Raw genomic sequence first — 27123 nt, 5'->3', positions numbered from 1 at the left:
GGTAAGACTACCTGATCAAGAGTACGAATTGCTTCCTCTGAAGATTCATAATCTGAAAGTTTAATCAAAGCCTCTGTTTTCAAACGAAGACAAAGATTCCTCTGGTAAAGACTGCCACCAGACGCACCATGGTTATCTATGATGTTCAGAGCTGACAAAATTAGAGGTATCCAAATGAAGACAGGCATATTACTTCAGTTTTTTTTTACTTTTTAAAGGATGACATATAATGAATTGCAGATACAATAAGCATAAATTTTCAAAACAATATACCTGAAGAATAACTCAAAGCTAAATATAAATTATTCCCTGAATTCCTTATGGAAAGACCTGAATTTAAAACAGAACATACCTGAATTTAAAACCTCTATCTTCACACAATCTATAATGAAACTGAACATCCTAAAAAAAAGACAATGGCTATCTATATCTGCTAAACAATAAAGGTTAGCCCATAACCAAAGCACCTATAACAAATGACAGGAATTAAGGATACTGGAAGGGGAAAGTAGCTGAATTAGAATGCACCAAGGTGAACCATTTCTCAGTCACAGAGGGCCAGCTGTCAGGTGGGTCAGAAACTGAACCACTTTCGTGATTTCCTATCCCCACTCCTCACCCTGTCACATTCAGATATGCTCCAAGATGCCTAAGGTTTCCCCTTGCTATAACAGAGAAATTAAGAACACATGTATCTTGGACACACCAGAAACTTTCTTGTTATAAAGACAGAGGACCCAAGCCTAAACTGACTATATCAATATTTCATATGCAGGAAAATTTTGCTAAATATTCATTGTCAGTTTAAAAACAAATACGCTAGTAGATATGCATGCAGACTTTTATTTAACCTCAGTGAAATTAAAATTAGCATTTTAAAATACAAAATATAGCATTTTGGTTTTTAAAATCACTGTCTTTGTCCTTTAAAATAAAAACAAATTAGGTTATGTGTCAACCCAAAAAGTATCAAAAATACCTTGACTACATGAAAAAATAGCTTCTTTAGGTCTATGTATTTTGACTTGGGCTTCTGCCAGATGAAGCCATCCAGTTGTGCAGAGAGGGCTTTCCTTTAACCCTAAAAGGATAAAAACAACCACAAAAACCAATGTTTCTGAGACTACACAGATGAATGGCACCACCGCCTACTCTCAGATTCCTCCCCTGTTCATCTCTTGTATCAGCTACAAAGTCACACTGATTCCCTGCCCCAATTAATTCCCCTCCATACATTTTTCTCCATCTCTACCAACACCACTTCAGTTCAGACCTCCACCACCTTTATCCCACATTACTCCAAGTGCCTGGCATCCACCCCAATTCATTCTCTACACTGTAGCCAGAATATTTCTAAAAATACAAATCAGATTATAGAATTCCCTGCTAAAAATCTTTTACTGATTGCCCACTGTTGTTAGGATAATGTAAAACTCCTTACCAAGGTTTTGCTAGGTCCCTCTACAATCTCACTTCTTGTCCCCCCTGTACACACATTTCATTCTCAAACCCCTGTCAACCTGTAATTTTCTGAAGAACAGTTTTCCTCTTAGCTCAGGCTATTTCACAGATTCATCTCTGCCTAAAATGTTCCTCTCATTCCCTCCATCCACCTACCTGGCTTGTATTTGCCATTCAGATCTACAATTTGAATGTAGGTTCTTCCAGAAACATCATACCTAATAAGATTAAGTTAAAGCCTAGGTTCCTAAGGCATGTACATCTACATATCTATCTTTCTATTTATTTAACAAAACATATAGATATCCCTATTTTACAAATTAAAACACTGACATACAGAAAGCTTAATTAACTTTTCTGAGGTCTTAAAATTAGTGATTAGCAGAGTCAGAATTCAAACCCAAGCAGAGTCCAAGGCATGCAGGTACATTTTTTCCCCTTCCACCTTAGATATATATTCCTTAAAGGAAGGCTCAAAGAAAAATGCGTACTGACTGAATAATAATTATACTTCATGTTACATGCCATACACTGTACATTTACCTTCTGTTAGGTTCCTAATAGCATCTTCATACTTTTTGTCTTGTAATGCTTTAATGCCTAAGCCAATGAGGCCTGGACCACTTTTTGAATCCATTTCTAATAATCTACAACAATACTGCTGTCCCTCATCAGTAAGATTTCCTGGAATTAAAAGAAATGGTTATTAGTATACATATATCAAGTTTCTAAATGCCAAAACCCATATTCTTAAATCTCAAAAGCTGCCTTTATATTCTTATGCATCCTTCACCACAATGCTGATTCCAGAAATTCAAAACTTAAATAGACCAGAAAATGCAGAAAATATTAACATTTCATTTAAAAATTATGCTTTTTCATCTTCTTACATATTGGAAATAGAAACCACTTTAGAACTTCAGAGAAGAAACTTGCTACTTGCCAGTAGCCTAAGCCATATGACCTACTTCTTGCCAGCTGTAACAATTTTGGTTTTAAATGCAGATGCCCTTGCCAAAGCAGAGTATCTTTCATCAAGTTCTCCATGCACTGCTAGAGGCATGGCAGTCAGATCCAGTGGACTCTTCCAGCATCCAACGATCACAAGATGGGCAGGTTACTCATCAGGACACCGCACAAAGACTTAGTCACATTCCTCTTAAGTCTACAAGTTCACCAGCACATTTCCACATTTTTCTAACACTATCTTTTTCTATATAAGTGAATCATGACTCTTATGAAATAGTCATCCAATGCCTACATTTATTTTATTCTCAAATTTATTTTGGTAAAAGTTTAGAAAACATTATGTATTTTGTAATATTTCCATTTCTTCCAATCTCAATCCAAGAAAATCATAAAAACAAACAAACAATGGTAATTTCTGTTTTTAGAATAAATGGCGAATAGCATTCACAACTTTAATAAAGTCATTTAATCACTTAGGAGAATTCTTAAAAAGATAGACTTGAAGCAGTAAATATGGGAAACAAAAATAACTCCTGAAATAAAGACCCAATGCTTTAACAAGTACATAAAACATATAAGCCCAAACTACATGTAGAACCACTGTTTCAGTCACAAATGTCAAAGGTAAATTAGTTGCATAATTCCACTTAGCTCATATATTTCAAATTTTTGAAAATCATTTGCACACCAATGTATAATTCATTAGTAATATGTTATATACTGATTCAGAAATCCAAGTTAGCACCAAAAATTAAAAAAAAATTCATAATGGCTAAAGAGTTAAAACTTCAGTACTGTTTGGCAAAAATGAAAACAAATTGGAAGAAATACTGCTTTGATTAGTAAGCCAGTAAAAAAGACACAAGTCTGCTACTATTATGCTTCTAGGCATGAACTTCCTGTCAATATGTTCTCACCACTGCTTCCATAAATATGAATTCCAAAATTAGATATGCCTACTTCCCTACATCCTATATCCTCCCAAGCAAACTAGCGGCTTTTCCCCTTTTGATCCAGTGGTATTGTCTAAAATAGACACTGTCTGAACTATCAGAATCACTTGGAAGACTTGTTAAAACACAGTCTGCTGAGCCTTATCCCTGAATTTTATGGTTCAGTAGCTCTGGTTAGGACCTAAGAATTTGTATTTCTAAGAAGTAGCCAGGTGATGCTGATGCTACTGGTTCAGGGATAATACTTAAAGACCACAGGTCTACAATATTTGTTAATACCATATGCCAACTTTATTATTAGTCTTATAACATGGATATTCTGCCTTTATTGCCTCTGTGGCTAAATGGTAACCTCTGGAGAGTAGAGACCAGCATCATATCTGAGATACATGGTAGATGTTCATGAAATTTTGTGATAATCCTTTAGAAATACTATCATGAATTGATGTTAAAAAGTCTTAGTCTGTTCATAGGTAACAGCTGAAAATTACTATAAAAAATTAAATATCTTCACCATCCTAATAAAAAAGCTACCAAATTCTTACCTTTTGTCTCTACTTATCCGAGTCTAAACATTCTTCCTCCATAGAAACATAATTTATGACAGACTACCTTGACTACACAAACTGCCTATATTACAGTAAATGTACCTTGGATGAAAATAGGGGAAAAAATGCATCTTTCCAATGATCATCCATAGTTAGGGAACCTTAAATAACACACAGGTAAACAAAGTGTGGGTTGGTACATGAACACAGTTTTCAAAAGGCCAAAAGGCTAAGATGAACATAAACAACTTTTAAAACAAGAAAACCTCCTAACATATTTGCTTTGCTAAAGCCTGGGAGCATCACAATAAAAACAAAATAAGATCTGGGGAGACCATACTCCTGTTTGGCCCTGGGTAACAATTCTCTGCATATGACCAAGTGGCACTGAGAGGAATTTTCTATAGTGTTCCCAAAACTAGCAACAGTAATAACAAAACTAATGATCCTTGCATAAAGAAATAAAGAATATTTCAGCTTCAACTCCCAATCCTTCTCTTCTTCATACTTACTCTTGTTGAGAATGCTGGCTAAATAAATACCTCGGTGGAGGACAAAAACAGAGGAAATGGATTTCATTGCTTTTGAACAGAAAATCATGTACTTATCTGCTCTTCTTAACATTTAAAGGATTCTAAGGTTCTAGATTTAACAACTTTAAAACAGTCAGACAGTATTATTTTTATTTCTCAAAAAAGCAAGCCAAATTTGGGGCTGATGAAGGCTAAAATTCCAAGGGTAGAGGGTATTCTGAAGAAGTCCATGTTGGATGATAAGTCATAACTATGCAATTCTGTTTCTTAAAGTTTACTACAGAAACACTGTCAATTTAATAAAAAAAAATTCATTTCTGACATCCCAAAGAAACTGATCAATACTATCTAATTTTTCTTTTAAATAAACCTAGCTTGAGAGGTGAAGAAAAAAAAAATGTACAATTTGGTGGCATTAATATCTTTATTTTCACCTGGATTTTCTAATAGTTTTAAAGCACAAAATCTGAAAGCAGCTCTTTTCTGCTTGAATTTGAAAAACCAAGCTTTCTTATCCTCCCCCATTTCAGCAACAAAGCAAAATAAGAGAAATAAAAAAGATCATTTAGCATGAAAAAAAACATTTCAACAGATGACAACCGTGAAAGCCATTCACTATTTGCTATATGAAGGTTTAAAAACTGAGTCATTTTGAAAATGAATATTCAATTCTCAACAGGCAAAACAGGACAAAGTAGAATGAAATATATTTGTCTTCTGCGGAAGAGAACCCAGTGATTAACTGCTGTGAAGTAGCAAATTGTGCAGACATTGAAGCACTTTGTGGGAGAGTGGCTCAGACTTCAAAGACCTTACAGATTCTCAGAAGTTCTTCACATACTGAAAGTTTGGTTTAGAGGAGCAATAAAAAGAAAAAAAGAAAAAATTAGGCATAGCTTCCTACTATCCTGCATTAACTGTTGAACTTCCACCCAAAGAATACTACTTTACCTTGAAATGTACCTAAACCTTAATTGTTCAATTCCACAAATTCCTGCAATCAACAATTCAGAAGGGAAAGAGCACTTCCCTGGTTTTACTACATTTACACTCCTTTTTTGCCGTGATACAGACCTGCTTTCCTTTCCATTCCGCACAATACCAATCTAGAACCTTATCCAAAAATAATCTTTTTCATTTAAACCAAGACACGTTCAAATCATCAGTATAATCCCTTCACTATCTCTTTATGAGAGTACTTTGTCAACTACTGAATTTATGTGCAAAACTCTGTAGACTATTTGTTGATCCTATTTTTTCTATCATTTCGTAGGCTTTTTGGAATATAAGAACAAGTCTACATTATAAGTACATTTCTGCTTATTGAGAAAGCATTCTGTCAGTTCTCAGAAAATTTCAAAATATTCACTGTGTCATTTGGCATGTGAGCAAGCCAAGACTGAGAGAATGGTGCAAACCATAAATAGCTGAACAAGAAATAGAGAGAAAAGAGTGAACACCAGCCAATAATTTTTCAATAGCAACAGGAACAGCAGAATAGGGGAAAAGAATTGATACCGGGGCCATATGATAAAGAAAACCAGCCTACTTATCTTTGGGACACACTGAGTATTATATTAAAATTGGAAGAAACTGGATGATTTTGGAACTAAGCTTCCTATTAGAGAAAAAGAAAATCATAAGGCTTCATAAGTATGCTCCTTGTGTTTGGTGCATCTCATCCTCCGCAGTCTCAATGCTACACTCCTAATGTTAACTAACTAACCTACTAACTCTTTCTTCTTAAAACACTCCTGCCAGGCAGCTATTGCAGTTCTTCTCCCTCCCCTCTAAAAGCTTACTAATCCCTTGTCTTCTGCTAGGTTTTGAGTTTTTTTGATCTTGCTCCTCTAGCTCTTTCAATTTTGACGATACGGTGTCAATTTCGGATCTCTTCATTCTCCTCATATGGGCACTTATTGCTATGTATTTTCCTCTAGAGACTGCTTTAAATGTGTCCCAGAGATTCTGGCATGTTGTGTTTTCATTCTCATTGGTTTCGAAGAACTTCTTTATTTCTGTCTTCATTTCATTGTTTATCCAGTCAACATTCAAGTGCCAGTTGTTCAGTTTCCATGAAGCTGTGCAGTTCTGAGTTGGTTTCTGAATTCTGAGTTCTAATTTGATTGCACTATGGTCTGAGAGACTGTTTGTTATGATTTCAGTTGTTTTGCATTTGCTGAGGAGTGATTTACTTCCAATTATATGGTCAATTTTAGAGTAGGTGTGATGTGGTGCTAAGAAGAGTGTATATTCTGTGGATTTGGGATGGAGAGTTCTGTAGATGTCTATCAGGTTTGCTTGTTCCAGGTCTGAGTTCAAGCCCTGGATATCCTTGTTGATTTTCTGTCTGGTTGATCTGTCTAATATTGACAAGAAATAACTAAGATCAGAGCAGAACTGAAGGAGATAGAGACACGAAAAACCCTTCAAAAAATCAATAAATCCAAGAGCTGGTTTTTTGAAAAGATCACCAAAATAGACACACCACTAGCCAGATTGATAAAAAAGAAAAGAGAGAACAACCAAATAGATGCAATAAAAAATGATAAAGGGGAAATCACAACAGACTCTACAGAAATTCAAACCATCATCAGAGAATATTACAAACAACTCTATGCACATAAACTAGTAAACCTGGAAGAAATGGATAAATTCCTGGACTCCTGTGTCCTCCCAAGCTTAAACCAGGAGGAAGCTGAAACTATGAATAGACCAAAAACAAGGTCTGAAGTCGAGGCAGCAATTAAGAGCCTACCACACAAAAAAAGCCCAGGTCCAGATGGGTTCACAGCCGAATTCTACCAGACACACAAAGAGGAGCTGGTACCATTCCTTCTGAAACTATTCCAAATAATCCAAAAAGAGGGAATCCTTCCCAAATCATTTTATGAGACCAACATCATCCTGATACCAAAACCCGGCAGAGACGCAACAAGAAAAGAAAACTTCAGGCCAATATCCATGATGAACATAGATGCAAAAATCTTCAATAAAATATTGGCAAGCCGATCGCAACAGCAAATAAAAAAACTTATCCATCATGATCAAGTAGGATTCATCCCGGGGATGCAAGGCTGGTTCAACATACGCAAGTCTATCAACGTAATTCACCACATCAACAGAACCAAAAACAAAAACCACATGACTATCTCAATTGACCCAGAGAAGGCATTTGACAAAATTCAACAGCCCTTTATGCTAAAAACCCTCAATAAATTCGGTATCGATGGAACGTATCTCAAAGTAATAAAAGCTATTTATGACAAACCAACAGCCAATATCATACTGAATGGGCAAAAACTGGAAGCACTCCCTTTGAAATCCGGCACTAGACAAGGATGCCCTCTTTCACTACTCCTATTCAATATAGTACTGGAAGTTCTAGCCAGAGCAATCAGGCAAGTAAAAGAAATAAAGGGCATTCAAATAGGAAAGGTGGAAGCCAAATTGTCTCTGTTTGCAGACGACATGATAGTATACCTAGAAGACCCCATCGCCTCAGCCCAAAAACTCCTGAAACTGATAAGCAACTTCAGCAAAGTCTCAGGATATAAAATCAATGTGCAAAAATCACAAGCATTCCTCTACACCAATAACAAACTTAAAGAAAGCCAAATCAAGAATGAAACTGCCATTCACAATTGCTACAAAAAGAATAAAATACCTAGGAATACAACTCACAACGAACGTAAGGGACCTCTTCAAGGAAAACTACAAACCTGTGCTCAACGAAATAAGAGAGGACACAAACAGATGGAGAAACATGCCATGTTAATGGTCAGGAAGAAATAATATCGTGAAAATGGCTATACTGCCCAAAGTAATTTACAGAATCAACACTATATCCATCAAGCTACCATTGACTTTCTTCACAGAACTGGAAAAAACCACCATGAACTTCATATGGAACCAAAAGAGAGCCCGCATAGCCAAGTCAATTCTAAGCAAAAAGAACACAGCGGGGGGCATCACACTACCGGATTTCAAACTATACTACAAGGCTACAGTAATCAAAACAGCATGGTACTGGTACCAAAACAGAGATATAGACCAAAGGAACAGAACAGAGGCACCAGAGGCAACACAACATATCTACAACCATACAATCTTTGATAAACCTGACAAAAACAAGTAATGGGGAAAGGAGTCCCTGTTTAATAAATGGTGTTGGGAAAACTGGCTAGCCATGTGCAGAAAGCAGAAACTGGACCCCTTCCTGACACCTTACACCAAAATTAACTCCAGATGGATTAAAGACTTAAACATAAGACCTGGCACCATAAAAACCCTAGAAGAAAATCTAGGCAAAACCATCCAGGACATAGGAGTAGGCAAGGACTTCATGAACAAAACACCAAAAGCATTGGCAACAAAAGCCAAAATAGACAAACGGGACCTAATCAAACTCCACAGCTTCTGCACGGCAAAAGAAACAGTCACTAGAGTGAATCGGCAACCAACAGAATGGGAAAAAATTGTTGCAGTTTACCCATCTGACAAAGGGCTGATATCCAGAATTTACAAAGAGCTCAAACAGATTTACAGGAAAAAAACAAACAAGCCCATTCAAAAATGGGCAATGGATATGAACAGACACTTTACAAAAGAAGACATATATGAGGCCAACAATCATATGAAAAAATGCTCATCATCACTGGTCATCAGAGAGATGCAAATCAAAACCACATTGAGATACCATCTCACTCCAGTTAGAATGGCGATCATTAAAAAATCTGGAGACAACAGATGCTGGAGAGGATGTGGAGAAAAAGGAACACTTTTACACTGTTGGTGGGAGTGTAAATTAGTTCAACCATTGTGGAAGACAGTGTGGCAATTCCTCAAGGCCTTAGAAATAGAAATTCCATTTGACCCAGCAATCCCATTGCTGGGTATATATCCAAAGGACTATAAATCGTTCCACTATAAGGACACATGCACACGAATGTTCATTGCAGCACTGTTTACAATAGCAAAGACCTGGAACAAACCCAAATGCCCATCGATGATAGACTGGATTGGGAAAATGTGGCACATATACACCATGGAATATTATGCAGCAATCAGAAATGATGAGTTCGTGTCATTTGTAGGGACATGGATGAATCTGGAGAACATCATTCTCAGCAAACTGACACAAGAACAGAAAATGAAATACTGCATATTCTCACTCATAGGAGGGTGATGAAAAATGAGAACACATGGACACAGGGAGGGGAGTACTAAACACTGGGGTCTATTGGGGGAAAAGGGGAGGGCCAGCGGAGGGGGAGCTGGGGAGGGATAGCCTGGGGAGAAATGCCAAATGTGGGTGAAGGGGAGAAAGGAAGCAAAACACACTGCCATGTGTGTACCTATGCAACTGTCTTGCACGTTCTGCACATGTACCCCGAAACCTAAAATGCAATAAAAAATTAAAAAAAAAAAAAAGATTACTAATCCCTCTGCAGGCTTCATTTTCTCATCCTGCAACTCCCTAATGCAGTTAGTCGAGTTCACTTTCCTTTGTGTAACTGCTAACCACTTTTTCCCATTCTTGCCCATCACTGTAATCTAAGCTCTAATTTAATCACTTTGATTTAAAAAAAAGCCTTATCATAATCATAAACTCAGTTGGCTCAATTTGTCAAGACAGACCATAATAATGTGCTCTGAAATGCTCTTTCCCTGTCTTCTGTGCTGCTTCTCCTTAGAGCCCACCTTCGTCTCTGACCTCATCCCTTTTCTTTCCTCCCTTCCTCTTTTTTATCTCTTTCCCTCCAAGCCAGCCAGCACTGCCCACAGCACAGTTCTCAGCATTTTTTCCTTTTAGTCCTCCTCTGATGGCAACCATTCCACTTCCTTTTCACCTACAGGCAAATGATTTTCAAACCATATGTCTAGCCTTAGTATTGATCTCTCATCTGCAAACCACTGATGGGCATTTCTCATTGACTGCCCCATTAACATCTCCTCTCAGAAACCTATATTTCTTACAAATCATCATGCCATATTGGGCCAATTTTTCAGGAGAGATGAAAGTTAAAATTGATTTTTCTTTCCCTTTACCTCTAAGAAATAACTTTCATTTTTTCATTCATCTGTACCTTTCTATCATCACTGTCATACTCCTAGTTCCTTCAATCCTAGTATCACTATGTCTACTCGAACTAGTTCACCTTCTATACAGTCTGTCCTACACACCATGTTAGTTTAAGACTTTATAATCCCCTCACTATACTTTTTACTTTCTCTTTCTTCTTATGGTAATAAAAGGTACTCTCCTAAGTCTATCTTTGACTTAGTTAAAGTAAGGCAAAGGGCATCTGCTTGTCACCAAAAAATCCAGAGCTGAAGGTAACAGCATTTTTTTATTCAGACACCAGGAAAAAAAAAAGAAAGTAAAAGAGAACTTAAAAGGAGAATTAAAGTGAGGAGAACTGAGATAGGTGCAATGGTCATTTTCTCCCAATGAATTTTCCTTCACAATTATCTCTAGCAGTAGTTTCCAACCCTTCTTTTACTATAACACATGTGAGGGTCATTCACACAAAAAGCCGTCTCATGTATATACTCATTTAGCAACAAAGTGAAAAAAATTAAATGGATTAGTAAAGCTCTGCAATAATTGACAATCACTACCGCACTGTTGTATGTACTAATATTTTTATTTCAGTGACTAACTTCTGTGAACTTGTTCACCTCAAAAGAATACAAGAAAAAAATTAGGATTAATAAAAAAAAAGAAATCTGACAAACACAGACACCGACAAAAAGGAAAGAGGCTGGTGGGAAAAACCAATATAGCCAACCTCTTATAAACTGGTAGAGTACCAGCCCTATATAGAACATATCCACAGCCACAGATTTGCCAACTCCCAGCAAGCTAGTTGTCATCACGTCCCTCTTCTCCCCAAAGTACATAAAAATGCAAGAGCACGAAGTACATACAGAGATAAATTCTCCCACTTGAAGATGCTCTATTTCATTAAAAACTAGATAATTCAGGAATTTAATTACTTTATAATATTACAGTATTCATAACACTGTTCTTATGACACTATGACATAACATCAACACTGAAGCAGCTAAACTTTGCAAAAATCCTTTCCGTGATATTCATAGCTCTGTGTAATACAGACTGACCTATTTAGCCAAAATATTATTTATTGTAGTTCTTTATTCCACTATAGCAAGCAAACCAATTTTACCATTCCTAAAAAATGCTCCTAGCTCCACATCTCTGTTCATGCCAGCTGGAATACGTTTCCCCCACTCCTGCTTATCTAGTATCTATAAAAAATTCAAGACCCCTTCCAATTCCCAGCATCAAAAAAATTTCACTGATCAATAGTAAATCTGGAAACTCATAATTCTTCTGTATTACTGTACTTTCCTATATTTATTCGTCTTTTCATGTACACAAAGAGTACACATTGTACTTCCTTTTATGTCCAGAAACACAGAAACAACACCTTAAACATGGTAGGCACTAAAACATTTTTTGATTAACAATATCACTCATACAATCATATACCTCTAAGACACATCATAATAAAGAATAAATTACCTGATTCAATTAAATGCAAACAAAGCACTTCTAATGGATACTGTACAGTAGGATAGATGTTTATCATTCCTTCACAGGCCTTCTTTAATCTAGCAGTCTCATGTGGAAACTTGAAAATATAAAAGCAAAAGACACTACATTCTAGTAGTTGTAAAATGTATTTGTGAACACCTTCTTAATTAGAAATACATACATGTCACATTAGAGATTTAAAAATCAACTTACTTTGGATAAACTGTGAATGAAATGCCTATAAAGTATCTGGTGATCTTCACTAGGAATGTTATCTGATAATCCCAGTGCCTTCTCAAAAGCAGTTAAAAGCTGAAACAAATAAAAAAGCTATCATCTATATCATACTTAAATGACAAATGATTAAATGTATAAGACCCTCTTACACGAACTACGCCTTCAATTAGCTGCAAATGTATTCTCCAGTCTGACCCTGACAACTTCAATGAGGAAAAAAATGTATATGTAAGTTTTGGAATGCGTTCTAACTCCAACTGGACAGCAAACTGTACTGAACTGGTAAGTAACAACTGCACATTAATAACATTAACTTAACAAAACACACTTGCAAGTGCTTGCTGTCTTCTACAAAGCATTCCACCAGAGAATAGTTCTATATGCTAGTATAGCTACTACTGCTCACATATCATTTTTAAAACATCTCTTCTGAAAGCACTAGCACATTCTTTGAAATATCTTCAATGACAACAAATCTTCAACCTTTAAAAAATATTTATAAAATTAGGTGATACTTTTGGTAAAAGAAAAGCAGAGATATGACTGAACTGTAATGAAATCACTTGTCTTATGCAGTTTTAACTGACTTTGAAGAACATTCCATCACTTCTTTTTTGCAGTACTAACTGACTCTGAAGAACATTCCAACACTTTTCTTAAAGTCAGTATTTACTGACTTTGAAGGCCAAGAGGCCTTCTAAATATGTCTTGAATAAAAACAGCAATACTAGAATCCACAGCAAATGGTATAAAGCCCTTCAGACCACACATTTGGCTACATGTTTTGTATTTTTAAAATGAATACTCATGACTTACTACCAAAAATCCATAAAGCAGTTCAATATCTCAAATTTTGTTTGGAAAGTATGGTATAAAGTCTACATAAATAAGTAAAATGTTACTGCCCTGATAAAGTTAATAATCTTACAAATAAGGAAACATAGCTCAAAATGGTCTAGCACAGAAGATTTTTAAAAACAGTAATAAAATTATTCCAAATGAAAAATGTGATACATTTTTTTTCTAAATACTCAGTAATTAATGTAACAATAAATCCCCAATCCTTTATCTATTATTACCAGTTAGAAATCAATTCTTAAAATCATAAGTATAATTAATTCTCTCTCATGGAAGAGGGTAGGAAAGACAATTCAAAAAGTTATTTTACTTATTTTGGAATGTGTTTGGTATTCTGGTAACCTACCCTATTTTAAGGAAAATAATGAAGCTATTTTATGATATTACACAATTTAAGAGAAACTGGTAAACTACCTAATTTTGTCACTGCTCATTTTTTTCCACAACTGAATCTGTGCACAGATAAATCATGTTGTTGCGTATACACACACACACACACACACACACACAAACACAAATCTTATTCTCACATTTTTATCCCCAGCTCTTAGGACCCTGCCTGACACATAGTAGGTTGTCAAGAAATATTTGCTGAATAAACAAATTAATGAGTAAACAAATAAACACATTTACAAAGAAATGAACTTCCTATCCTACATAGAGCCTGTATTTGTGACTGCTCAATTTTTTCCACGACCGCATCTATGCATATATAAATCACATTTTCACACAAAAAGTAGACTTTTTTTTATCTGCAGCTCTTAGGACACTGCCTGAAACATAATAGGTAGTCAATAAATACTTTCTGAATAAAGAAACAGATTAATGAGTGAACAAATGAACACATATACAAAGAAATGAACTTCCTATCCTATATACAGCCTATATTTATTTAAAAATTCCACTCAATTTAACAAGTGTACATTAAGTAGCTATTTACTATAATAAGAAATTAAACTGACTTTTAAACTTACAAATAAAAAAATGATATATTTTCCAAAGTGCTTCAAAACCAATTTATTTTTTTGTCTTTCAAAAAATCTTTTCAATTACTTTAAAATCTGTACAATATAAGACTTTTTTTTTCTAGATGTAAATACTCTAAACAGTGGAATTGTTAAAATTCAAAGTAATTCAGTACTCTTAGTTCAGAAGTATAAAGAAACACACCTTTAAAGGTACAACTTTTTAGACACCATAGCAGTTTTGTGAAAGCCAATTTTCAGTTTCTTTTTTTACAGTGATTAAGTTACTGATTTATTGAGGATTCTTATCAACACCAGAGAATGAAATTCTGATACACTGAGAACCAGTTCCACACTATCCAGACTCCGTATGAGACTATAGGCCAATAATTATTATAGGCCAATAATTCTGACTTTATCTAAAAGAGCCTCTACGAATTTAAAATTATACATTTACAAAATACCTAGTCTAACATACAGTCTTTTTTTTTTGAGCATCCATTGAATTATCATTGAATGTCCTATTTCCAATGTAACTCATGGACTACTATCCAGAATCTACAAGGAACTCAAAAAATTAGCAAGTAAAAAGACCAACAATTCCATTCAAAAGTGGGCTAAGGACATGAATAGACAATTCTCAAAAGAAGATATACAAATGGCCAAAAAACATATGAAAAAATGCTCAACATCACTAATTAGGGGAATGTAAATCAAAACCACAATGTGATACACCTTACTCCTGAAAGAATGGCCATAATAAAAAAAATTAAAAAACAATAGATGTTGGTGCAGATATGATAAAAAGGAAACACTTCTATACTGCTGATGGGAGTGTAAACTAGTACAACTATGGAAAACAGTGTGGAGACTCCTTAAAGAACCAAAAGTAGACCAGGCGTGGTAGTTTATGCCTGTAATCCCTGCACTTTGGGAGGCTGAAGTGGGCAGATCACTTGAGGTCAGGAGTTCAAGACCAGCACAGCTAACATGGTGAAACCCTGTCTCTACTGAAAATACAACAATTAGCCAGGCATTGTGGCACATGCCTATAATCCCAGCTACTTGTGAGGCTGAGGTAGGAGAACTGCTTAAACCTAGGAGGCAGAGGTTGCAGTGAGCCGAGATCGTGCCACTGCATGCCAGCCTGGGCAAAACAGTGAGACTCTGCCTCAAAAAAAAAAAAGAACTAAAAGTAGAATACCATTTGATCCAGCAATCCCTCTACTGGGTATCTACCCAGAGAAAAAGAAGTCATTATACAAAAAAGATACTTGCACATGCATGTTAGCAGCACAAGTCACAACTGCGAAAATACAGAACCAGGACAAATGCCCATCAATCAATGAGTGGATAAAGAAATTGTGATACACACACACACACACACACAATGGAACAGTAAGCAGCCATAAAAAGGAATGAATTAATGGCATTCACAGCAACCTGGATGAAACTGGAGACTATTATTCTAAGTGTAGTAACTGAGGAATGAAAAACCAAACATCGTATGTTCTCACTCATAAGCCAACATACAACAAGAACATTGTATGTTCTCACTATAAGCTAGGAGTACACAAAGGCATAAGAATAATACAATGGACTTTGGGGACCCAAGGGAAAAGGTGGGAGGAGAGTGAGGGATAAAAGACTGTAAATTGGGTTCAGTGTACACTGTTTGGGTAATGGGTGCACCAAAATCTCACAATTCACTACTAAAGAACTTACTCATGTAACCAAATACTACTTGTTCCCCAAAAACCTAAAAAAAAATTTTTTTAACTCAATAAAAAGAAACAAACCCAATAAAAAAATGAGCCAAGATACAAACAGACACTTCACCAAAGAAAAGACACAGACGCAAATAAACATGTGAAAAGACACTCAACATTATTAGGGAAATGGAAATTAAAATGACAATAATCAATTATGTTTCCAGTTTCTAAATTCAATTAGATGATCAATTTTCAAGAACAAACTTGAGGAATAAATGAGTCAATACCAATTGCTGGGTTTCATTATTCTGGTCCTCTGTACTTTCAGCCAGGAACTGAGTCAACTTTCTCCATAGTTGATGAAGCTCTTGGTTGTCTGCGCCTTCTTCCTGCCGTGTCTTTATCAACTTGTGCCATGTTCGAGCCACCTATTAAAGAAGGAGATTTTAAATGATTATTTTATCCAAAATATAAAAATGTCAAAATGTAAGACCTGTAAATAAAAATATTTTTAACCTGTTAATACATAAAAATAGCAAAAGCATAGAACCCCATCTATTATTAAAAGAAGAGAGATAATCATTCACCAACCTCTAGGTGTTTCTTTTCTTGGTAATATAGATCCACTAGTTTCTTGCAGACATCACACCACTTCTGTTTGTCAACACTTAGAAGAAAACAAAACACACACACACACAAAAGGATTTTGAATCTGATTAATAAAAATAACCAAGGACTTAATAAACTAAAATTTAAGTATTCCATTAACAATTTCAGGTACTATTTTAAATTAGAACATATCTTCTTTCATACTACAGTAAAATTTTCTAAAATAAGCTCCTAATAAAAAACAAGTTTAAGAAATATTGTCTTCCATTATATTATCTGAAAATAATACTGGAGTTCTAAAATTAGTCAGTCCTCTTACTAATAATGTTTGATTCTATTTCAATCACAAATGATTCTGTGACAAATGTATGAATACTTCTATGTGAATTTTAATCAGTTTATTAAAATTCCAGCTTTGAAAGAAACTGGACTTTCCTCATACATTTCTCACCTTTCATAAAGATCCAGGAGCTTTTGGTAAACAGCAGGTAAGTCATCCTTAGCATTTATGTGATTACATTTCTCATACAAGTTTGCCAACCCCTAAAAGAAGAGGTAGTCGTGATTATTCTTTTTCCAAAAGCATTTGCTATTCTCACATTCATTTATTTTGCTAAATAATATGATAAACTATAAAGATTATTTATGAAAAAAGATTATTATAATTTGCAAATGAAATGATATATCTGGGATTTGCCTCTAAATATAAAAACTGGAGGTTGGAGGACACAGGTAAATTGAATATTGTTGAGTCTGCATGACAGAAATAAAGGGGATTGTTATACCATGCCCTTTTCTTTTGAAAATTCATTTTAAGTGTTTCACAATAATAAACACTTTTAATGGCTATTCTACAATCTTACCATCTAAAAGGACAATGTGACACTATTTATTTTAATTTCAGCATATATTTTAAACTATTTTATTGATATATCATTGACATATAAAATTGTTTATTTTTAAACTATACAACTTGATGTTTTGATATATGTATACATTGTGAAATGACCAACACAGTCAAGCTAACTAGCATAACCATTCTACAGTTACCATTGGTGGAGGAGGTGTTGCGAAAATTTAATTTTAAGATTTATGTGATACTACCTTTATGATATGGTCAAAAAAAAATTAAGTAGTCTGTGAAAATTGTCATTTTTGCTTCAAAGAAAGATTAGCTATCCTAAACCACTCAGTATACTATAAAAGCAGCCATTTCTCGAAATGTGTTACCAGATATCCTCGAGTTCTTATTCACATGAACCTGAGACAAACAGGTCCATACCTCCAGAGCCTACCACATCCTATTAATCAGTCTCAAAGGTGTGACTGAGTTACCAAATGAAGTTGTTAAACATGAAAAAGTTGGAGAATCTAAGCAAAAACATTAAGATCACTAAATAAAAAAAAAAGAATTTAATTTGCACTCAAAAATAGAAACATTAACATTTTTATTCTTTTATTTTTAGGAAACATTAAAAAACATCTTTCCTCAGTAAGCATAAATAATAAAATTGCAGATAAGTCTTTTACATGCGCATGTCACTAAGATAGAGATTGATATTTGAGTGCTCACATTTAGAAATCATCCATTAGGCAGGATGTTAAATAGTGTTAACAAACATCCTTTGCACCACTTTTTTTCTAAAACTAACATTTAGGTTTAGAAAACCAATAAATTTTTAAATTTTTTCTTACATGGGGCAAATGTAGGTTTAAATGCTTAGCTTAATGTTGGTATCTGTATTTTGAAAAATGCAAAAATAAAAATCCATTCCAATACAGAAAAAAATTTTTTTTCTACTTACCTGCCAAGCTAGTAATTGGTCTGGCTCTAATTCAGCAGCTTTTTTATAGGCACCCTGGGCCTGATCAGGTTGTTCTAGTTCAGCTGCAGCAACACCAATAAAAACCCAGGCATTATAGTTATTTTTCTCCTGTTTTAACACTGTCTGATTAAAAAAAAAATTAAAAGAACAGATAATTAAATTTTGGAAGCAAATGAACTAACAATAACAGAAAGTCTACTTATGAGTCAGGAAATCTGTGTCTACCACTAACAGGGCAACCTTCAGAATGTCATTTAACCTATCTGCTTTCAGTTTCCTCAGGGAAAGAAAAAGTTGGACTGTATGAGTGACCATAATGGCTTTGAAATATGAAGGATTTTTTTTTAATGCTGCCCAAGTGATACTGATACCTCCACCAAATGTCTCCCTATGCTCTTTGACAATACTAGGTATATAAATAGTAACTACTCAATCATCCTGCCTGTCTCCATACTGCTACCAGTCAAATTCACAAAACCGTTCTCCATCTCATTTCACTTAATCCAATTCTCACATTTTCCTTTACCACGATAGTTTCCCCATATTAGACACATGGATTTTTCTTGAGATTATAAGCTAAGAAAGTAGACACCCCAATGTGACTATACCAAATATGTTCAAAATAAGTAGTGTTTAGAATGTTTAAACAACATCTGCCAAGTGGAATAAAAATTATATGTAGAGATACTGCTTTCAGAAATAACAACTACTTGCTAAGGTAAAATAAAATAGCTTGAAGCCATTAGCAAATATGTTTTAGGTGAAGACAAACAAAACCAATAACTAAAATGAAATTAGCCTCTTAAGGTTTTTACTTATTCTAGAGAAAATAAGAACATTTTCATGAGTTGAACCAGTCAGATTATTAGACTTAAGTGCATCCACATAACACTTCTAATAATCTGTCCCTAATATGCAGTACAAGCTCCATTCTATCTGTGAACACACTGATTACACAAATTGGGTCATTCTTGTCACCTAAGTCAGAGTAAAGGGAGCACCAGGGGGAAAGGCACTCAGGGCTCAGAACACCTGCTCCAAGAATTAAATTTTCCAAAAGCCCAGCTGTTGACAGGGCCTGCTGTAACCCTAAGACCAGTTTTCCCCAGCAGCTGCCATGACTCTAAGCTAATTTTACCTACTATTTCTAGTACTAATGAGCTTTCTTTCCAAATAATACATAACATTTTTCTTTCCAATAAAATGGCCAGCCTTCTCTTTGTCTTTCAGATATACAAAAGACCACTTAACTTGTGTGTATATGCCTCAAATTGCAATTCTTGCTTCCCAAAATAAAACATTTAATTTAGATATTCATTTATTTATTTTGACTTCAAAATAATAATGTTGCCTCCTAACAAAACACAACAATGATGTCAGTACCAAAGTTAAGCTCTAAACACTGGGGCCTTATTAGTGCTTATGTTCCCAACACCAGGTACAATGGCTGGCACTTAACTGCTGAACGAAATGCCATTACCCAACCAGCAAGTACCAACTAACTGCCTGATGACCAGGTTTTCAGAATCTGAAATGGATGTTTAAGAAAATAATTACCAACAATGTGGATAAAGCAAGTATGAGACTCTGAAAAAACATAGAGAAAAAAGTACCTAACTGTACAAACTGGAGAAGACTTTCCTGAAGGGATACTCATACCATGTGATAAAGCGCCATCACTGTCAGACAAGGTGATGATCAGACAAAACCACAGCAAAGACAACATTCCTTTCCTTAAAAATTCATTTAGTCTCAACCAAGATTCTGGGTTACTACACATTAGTAATCAGGCATTTATAACTGATTAGTTAGCCATTTGCATTTTCTAATTAGGTCTCGCTAGTATAAATTTTGAACTATTTGGTGGAACTCAAATCTGAATTTTGCAGAAAGTCTACAGAAAAAAGACAGCTACAGTGGTGCTGTATATAATAACTGAAAAAGATTCATGTGCATCAATTAGATAAACCTAGTGCTGAAGGAAACAGTCCCTCTTCCCTTCTTGTACTCCATCCACAACCTGTCTCCACTTGGAACACACTGCCCACCTTCTTCTGTATCAGGATTAGTACTATCATGGCCTGCATCTCTGCTGGGCTCCATCAGTCACCACCAGAAATGTAAATCTCACAAGGGTATCCTTTATCTGTTTACTTCTTGTCTCATCCTCATATTGCCATGTATATGACCCAGTCCAATTCCCTCCCTACCACTCTCTTAAATTCTTCATTGTGCCCTCTGGAACTCCCAATCTGGATCAGCCAAGTTCCCTCCATATTTCCAACCTTTCTTTTAACCACAACAAGTTCTGCCTCAGTGAAAACGTGGCTAATTCCTCTATAGATCCTACAGGTTGCAGTTGGCTTCTTTTACATTTCACCTGCCATAGGCCTAAGAGGTAAGAAACAGCTTCTTTGCTCACACTGTCACCTACAGTCCTTTTCTGCTCCTTCCTCCTTCAACAACCCTATTACCTTCGAAGCCTCAACCTATACAACTACACTACTAAAAAGAGCCTTCTTGTTGCTACAATCTACCAACTTCCTAACTCCCCTTTCCTTCAGTGAAAATTCTGTATCCTTCTTTTCCACCTCAATGCCTGCATTCATTCTAACATTCACGTTGATGTCCCACTGAACACTGAGGCCTCTCAGTTATGTGTTCTCCACACTAATCACCCATCCAAAATCTAAATTTCCAGCATGGTACTATTCTGCTCCTCTCCTACCATCCCAGTTCAATTACTGTAGTAGTCCCATGGTAAAAAATATTTAACCTTTGATTTCTCTAATTTTTTTTGTCTTCTTTTTATTGCATTTTAGGTTTTGGGGTACATGTGAAGAACATGCAAGATTGTTGCATAGGTACACACATAGCAGTGTGATTTGCTGCCTTCCTCCCCATCACCTATATCCGGCTATCTCTCCCCAACTCACCACCCCCTGCTGTCCCTCCCCTATTTCCCCGACAGACCCCAGTGTATGATGCTCCCGTCCCTGTGTCCATGTGTTCTCATTGTTCAACACCCACCTATGAGTGAGAACATGCAATGTTTGATTTTCTCTTCTTGTGTCAGTTTGCTGAGAATGATGGTTTCCAGGTTCATCCATGTCCCTACAAAGGACACTAACTCATCAATTTTTGTGGCTGCATAGTATTCCATGGTGTGTATGTGCCACATTTTCCCTGTCCAGTCTATCATCGATGGGCATTTGGGTTGGTTCCAGGTCTTTGCTATTGTAAACAGTGCTGCAATGAACATTCGTGTGCATGTGTCCTTATATTAGAACAATTTATAATCCTTTGGATATATACCCAGTAATGGGATTGCTGGGTAAACTGGAATTTCTATTTCTAGGTCCTTGAGGAATCACCACATTGTCTTCCACAATGGTTGAACTAATTTACACTCCCACCAACAGTGTAAAAGTGTTCCTAATTCTCCATATCGTCTCCAGCATCTGTTGTTTCCAGACTTTTTAACAATCACCATTCTAACCGGTGTGAGACAGTATCTCAATGTAGTTTTGATTTGCATTTCTCTAATGACCAGTGATGATGAGCATTTTTTCATATGTTTACTGGCCTCATGTATGTCTTCTTTTGTAAAATGTCTGTTCATATCCTTCACCCACTTTTGAATGGGCTTGTTTGTTTTTTTTCTTGTAAATCTGTTTTAGTTCTTTGTAGATTCTGGTTATTAGCCCTTCGTCAGATGGGTAGATTGCAAAAAATTGTTTCCCATTCTGTTGGTTGGCAATTCACTCTAATGACAGTTTCTTTTGCTGTGCAGAAGCTGTGGAGTTTGATTAGGTCCCATTTGCCTATTTTGGCTTTTGTTGCCAATGCTTTTGGTGTTTTGGTCATGAAGTCCTTGCCTATGCCTATGTCCTGAATGGTTTTGCCTAGATTTTCTTCTAGGGTTTTTAGGGTGTTAGGTCTTATGTTTAAGTCTTTAATCCATCTGGAGTTAATTTTAATGTAAGGTATCAGGAAGGGGTCCAGTTTCTGCTTTCTGCACATGGCTGGCCAGTTTTCCCAATATCATTTATTAAACAGGGAATCCTTTCCCCTTGTTTTTGTCAGGTTTGTCAAAGATCAGAGGGTTGTAGACATGTGGTGTTGCCTCCAAGGCCTTGTTCTGTTCCATTGGTCTGTATTTCTGTTTTAGTACCAGTATCACACTGTTTTGATTACTGTAGCCTTGTAGTATAGTTTGAAGTCAGGTAGCGTGATGTCTCTAGCTTTGTTTTTTTTTTTTTTTTTTTTTGCTTAGAATTGTCTTGGCTATGCAGGCTCTCTTTTGGTTCCATATGAAGTTTAAGGTGCTTTTTTCCAGTTCTGTGAAGAAGGTCATTGGTAGCTCGATGGGGACAGCATTGATTCTGTAAATTACTTTGGGCAGTATGGCCATTTTCATGATATTGATTCTTCCTAACCATGAGCATGGAATGTTCCTCCATCTGTTTGTGTCCTCTCTTATTTTGTTGAGCAGTGGTTTGTAGGTCTCCTTGAAGAGGTCTTTTATGTTCCCTGTTGGTTGTATTCCTAGGTATTTTATTCTCTTTGTAGCAATTGTGAATGGGTGTTTGTTCTTGATTTGGTTCTCTTTAAGTCTGTTATTGGTGTGTAGGAATGCTTGTGATTTTTGCACATCGATTTTGTATCCTGAGACTTTGCTAAAGTTGCTTATCAGTTTCAGGAGATTTTGGGCTGAGACGATGAGGTCGTTTAAATATACAATCATGTCATCTGCAAATAGAGACAATTTGACTTCCTCCTTTCCTATTTAAATATCCATTATTTCTTTTTCTTGACTGAAGGCTCTGGCTAGAACTTTCAATACTATATTGAATAGGAGTGGTGAGAGAGGGCATCCTTGTCTAGTGCCAGATTTCAAAGGGAATGCTTCCAGTTTTTGCCCATTCAGTATGATATTGGCTGTTGGTTTGTCATAAATAGCTTTTATTATTTTGAGATATGTTCCATCAGTATCTAGTTTATTGAGGGTCTTTAGCATAAAGGGCTGCTGAATTTTGTCAAAGGCCTTCTCTGCATCAATTGAGATAATCATGTGGTTTCATCTCTGGTTCTGTTTATGTGGTGAACTACATTTATAGACTTGCGTATGTTGAACCACCCTTGCATCCCTGGGATGAAGACTACTTGATCATGGTAAATAAGCTTTTTGATGTGCTGTTGCAATCAGTTTGCCAGTATTTTATTGAAGATTTTTGCATCTATGTTCATCATGGACATTGGCCTGAAGTTTTCTTTTCTTGCTGAATCTCTGTCAGGTTTTGGTATCAGGATAATGTTGGTCTCATAAAATGATTTGGGAAGAATTCCCTCTTTTTATATTGTCTGGAATAGTTTCAGAAGGAATGGTACCAATTCCTCTTTGTATGTCTGTTAGAATTCAGCTGTGAATCCAACGGGACATTGGCTTTTTTGGGGTGGTAGGCTCTTAATTGCTGCCTCAACTTCTGCCCTTATTATTGGTCTATTCAGGGTTTCGATTTTCTTCATGGTTTAGGCTTGGGAGAATGCAAGTGTCCAGGAATTGATCCATTTCTTCCAGGTTTACTAGTTTATGTGCATAGAATTGTTTTCAATAATCTGTGACGATGGTTTGTATTTCTGTGCCATCTGTGGTGATATCCCCTTTATCATTTTTTATTGCATCTTTTTGATTATTCTCTCTTTTCTTTTTTATTAATCTGGCAAGTGGTCCGTCTATTTTGTTAATCTTTTCCAAAACCCAGCTCCTGGATTTATTGACTTTTTGGAGGATTTTTTGTGTCTATCTCCTTCAGTTCTGCTCTGATCTTAGTTATTTCTTGTCTTCTGCTAGGTTTTGAGGTTTTTTTTAATCTTTCTCCCATAGCTCTTTCAATTTTGATGACAGGGTGTCAATTTTAGATCTTTCCTTGCTTTTCATGTGGGCATTTATTGCTACATATTTTCCTCTAGGCACTGCTTTAAATGTGTCCCAGAGATTCTGGTATTCTGTGTCTTCATTCTCATTGGTTTAGAAGAACATCTTTACTTTTGCCTTCATTTCATTGTTTATCCAGTCAACACTCAAGAGCTAGTTGTTCAGTTTCCATGAAGCTGTGCAGTTCTGAGTTAGTTTCTGAATTCTGAGTTCTAACTTGATTGCACAGTGGTCTGAGAGACTGTTTGTTATAATTTCTGTTCTTTTGCATTTGATGAGGAGTGATTTACTTCTAATTATGTGGTCAGTTTTAGAGTAGGTGTGATGTGCTGCTGAGAAAAATGTATATTCTGTGGATTTGGGGTGGAGAGTTCTGTAAATGTCTATTAGGTTTGCTTGGTCCAGATCTGAGTTCAAGTCCTGGATATCCTTGTTTATTTTCTATCTCATTGATGTGTCTAATATTGACAAGGGGGTGTTAAAGTCTCCCGCTATTATTGTGTGTGAGTCTCAGTTTCTTTGTAAGTCATTTAGAACTTGCTTTATGTATCTGCATGCTCCTGCATTGGGTGCGTATATATTTAGGATCGTTAGCTCTTCTTATTGCATTGATCCTTTTACCATTATGTAATGTCCTTCTTTGTCTCTTTTGATCTTTGTTGCTTTAAAGTCTAGTTTATCAGAGACAAGAATTGCAACTCCTGCTTTTTATGCTCTCCATTTGCTTGGTAAATCTTCCTCCATCCCGTTATTTTGAGCCTTTGTGTATCCTTGCATGTGAGTTGGGTTTCCTGGATATAGCACACTGATGGGTTTTGGTTTCTTATCCAATTTGCCAGTCTGTGTCTTTTGATTGGGGCATTTAGCCCACTTAAATTTAGGGTTAATATTGTTATGTGTGAATTTGATCCTGCCATTTTGATTCTAGCTGGCTGTTTTGCCCATTAGGTGATGCAGTTTCTTCATTGTGTCAATGTTCTTTACCATTTGGTACGTTTTTGGAGTGGCTGGTACTGGTTGTTCCTTTCTATGTTTATTGCTTCTTTCAGGAGCTCTTGTAAAGCAGGCCTGGTGGTGATGAAATATCTGAGTAATTGCTTGTTCATAAAGGATTTTATTTCTCCTTGACTTATGGTCGATATGAAATTCTGGGTTGAAAGCTCTTTTCTCTAAGGATGTTGAATATTGGCCCCCACTCTCTTCTGGCTTGTAGGGTTTCTGCTGAGAGATCCACTATGAGTCTGATGGGCTTACCTTTGTGGGTAACCTGACTTTTCTCTCTGGCTGCCCTTGGCATTTTCTACTTCATTTCAACCCTGGTTGGAATGATTGATTATGTGCCCTGGATGACCTGACCTTTCTCTCTGGCTGTTATTGGCATTTTCTCTTTCATTTCAACCCTGGTTGAATCTGACAATTATGTGCCTTGGGGTTGCTCTTCTTGAGAAATATCTTTGCAGTGTTCTCTGTATTTCCTAGACTTCAATATTGGCCTGCCTTGCTACGTTGGAGGAGTTTTCCTGAAGACTGTTTTCCAGCTTGGATTCATTCTCTCCGTGACATTCTGGTACTCCTATTAAATGTAGATGAGGTCTTTTCACATAGTCCCATACTTCTAGAGACTTTGTTCATTCCTTTTTACTCTTTATTCTCTAATCTTGCCTTCTCGTTTTATTTCATTGAGTTGATCTTTGACCTCTAATGTCCTTTCTTCTGCTTGATCAATTCAGCTGCTGAAACTTGTGCATGCTTTGTGAAGTTCTCATGTTGTATTTTTCAGCTCCATCAATTCACTTATATTCCTCTCTAAGCTGTTTACTCTTTTTTCTTTTTTTTTAAATTTTTTATTGCATTTTAGGTTTTGGGATACATGTGCAGAACATGCAACACAGTTGCATAGGTACACACATGGCAGTGTGTTTTGCTTCCTTTCTCCCCTTCACCCACATTTGGCATTTCTCCCCAGGCTATTCCTCCCCAGCTCCCCCACCCCCCATTGGCCCTCCCCTTTTCCCACCAACAGACCCCAGTGTTTAGTACTCCCCTCCCTGTGTCCATGTGTTCTCATTTTTCATCACCCCCCTTTGAGTGAGAATATGCGGTTTTTCATTTTCTGTTCTTGTGTAAGTTTGCTGAGAATGATGCTCTCCAGGTTCATCAATGTCCCTACAAACGACACGAACTCATCATTTCTCATTGCAGCATAATATTCCATGGTGTATATGTGCCACATTTTCCCAATCCAGTCTATCATCAATGGGCATCTGGGTTGGTTCCAGGTCTTTGCTATGGTAAACAGTGCTGCAACGAACATTCGTGTGCATGTGTCCTTATAGGAGAACGATTTATACTCCTTTGGATATATACCCAGTAATGGGATTGCTGGGTCAAATGGAATTTCTATTTCTAAGGCCTTGAGGAATCGCCACACTATCTTCCACAATGGTTGAACTAATTTACACTCCCACCAACAGTGTAAAAGTGTTCCTTTTTCTCCACATCCTCTCCAGCATCTGTTGTCTCCAGATTTTTTAATGATCACCATTCTAACTGGAGTGAGATGGTATCTCAATGTGGTTTTGATTTGCATCTCTCTGATGACCAGTGATGATGAGCATTTTTTCATATGATTGTTGGCCTCATATATGTCTTCTTTTGTAAAGTGACTGTTCATATCCTTTGCCCATTTTTGAATGGGCTTGTTTGTTTTTTTCCAGTAAATCTGCTTGAGCTCTTTGTAAATTCTGGATATCAGCCCTTTGTCAGATGGGTAAACTGCAACAATTTTTTCCCATTCTGTTGGTTGCCGATTCACTCTAGTGACTGTTTCTTTTGCTGTGCAGAAGCTGTGGAGTTTGATTAGGTCCCATTTGTCTATTTTGGCTTTTGTGGCCAATGCTTTTGGTGTTTTGTTCATGAAGTCCTTGCCTACTCCTATGTCCTGGATGGT

The 27123-nt window shown here is 36.2% G+C and overlaps 1 protein-coding gene across 6 annotated transcripts in view; it reads right to left on the bottom strand.

Moving 5' to 3' along the window:
- The window catches only part of SKIC3 (SKI3 subunit of superkiller complex), a 105601-nt gene that overhangs the window by 60743 nt on the left and 17735 nt on the right, over positions 1-27123 (bottom strand). For all 6 annotated transcript variants that reach the window (XR_013532223.1, XR_013532225.1, XR_013532224.1 and 3 more), the window contains exons 4-12: positions 18215-18358; positions 16861-16952; positions 16392-16467; positions 16088-16228; positions 12242-12340; positions 12017-12125; positions 2005-2145; positions 980-1081; positions 12-151 (exon numbers count right to left, since the gene is read on the bottom strand). Coding sequence is in view for 2 of the 6 variants with exons in the window: in XM_035291194.3 (XP_035147085.3) it covers positions 12-151; positions 980-1081; positions 2005-2145; positions 12017-12125; positions 12242-12340; positions 16088-16228; positions 16392-16467; positions 16861-16952; positions 18215-18358 (1044 nt within the window). In the remaining 4 variants the exon portion in view is untranslated. The remainder of the gene's footprint in view (positions 1-11; positions 152-979; positions 1082-2004; positions 2146-12016; positions 12126-12241; positions 12341-16087; positions 16229-16391; positions 16468-16860; positions 16953-18214; positions 18359-27123) is intronic.

The sequence above is a fragment of the Callithrix jacchus genome, chromosome 2 (genome assembly GCF_049354715.1).
Source record: "Callithrix jacchus isolate 240 chromosome 2, calJac240_pri, whole genome shotgun sequence".
In the NCBI taxonomy this organism is placed as follows: Eukaryota; Metazoa; Chordata; class Mammalia; order Primates; family Cebidae; genus Callithrix; species Callithrix jacchus.
Note: the sequence above shows the minus strand (reverse complement) of the source record. Positions and strands in the feature narration are given on the sequence as shown.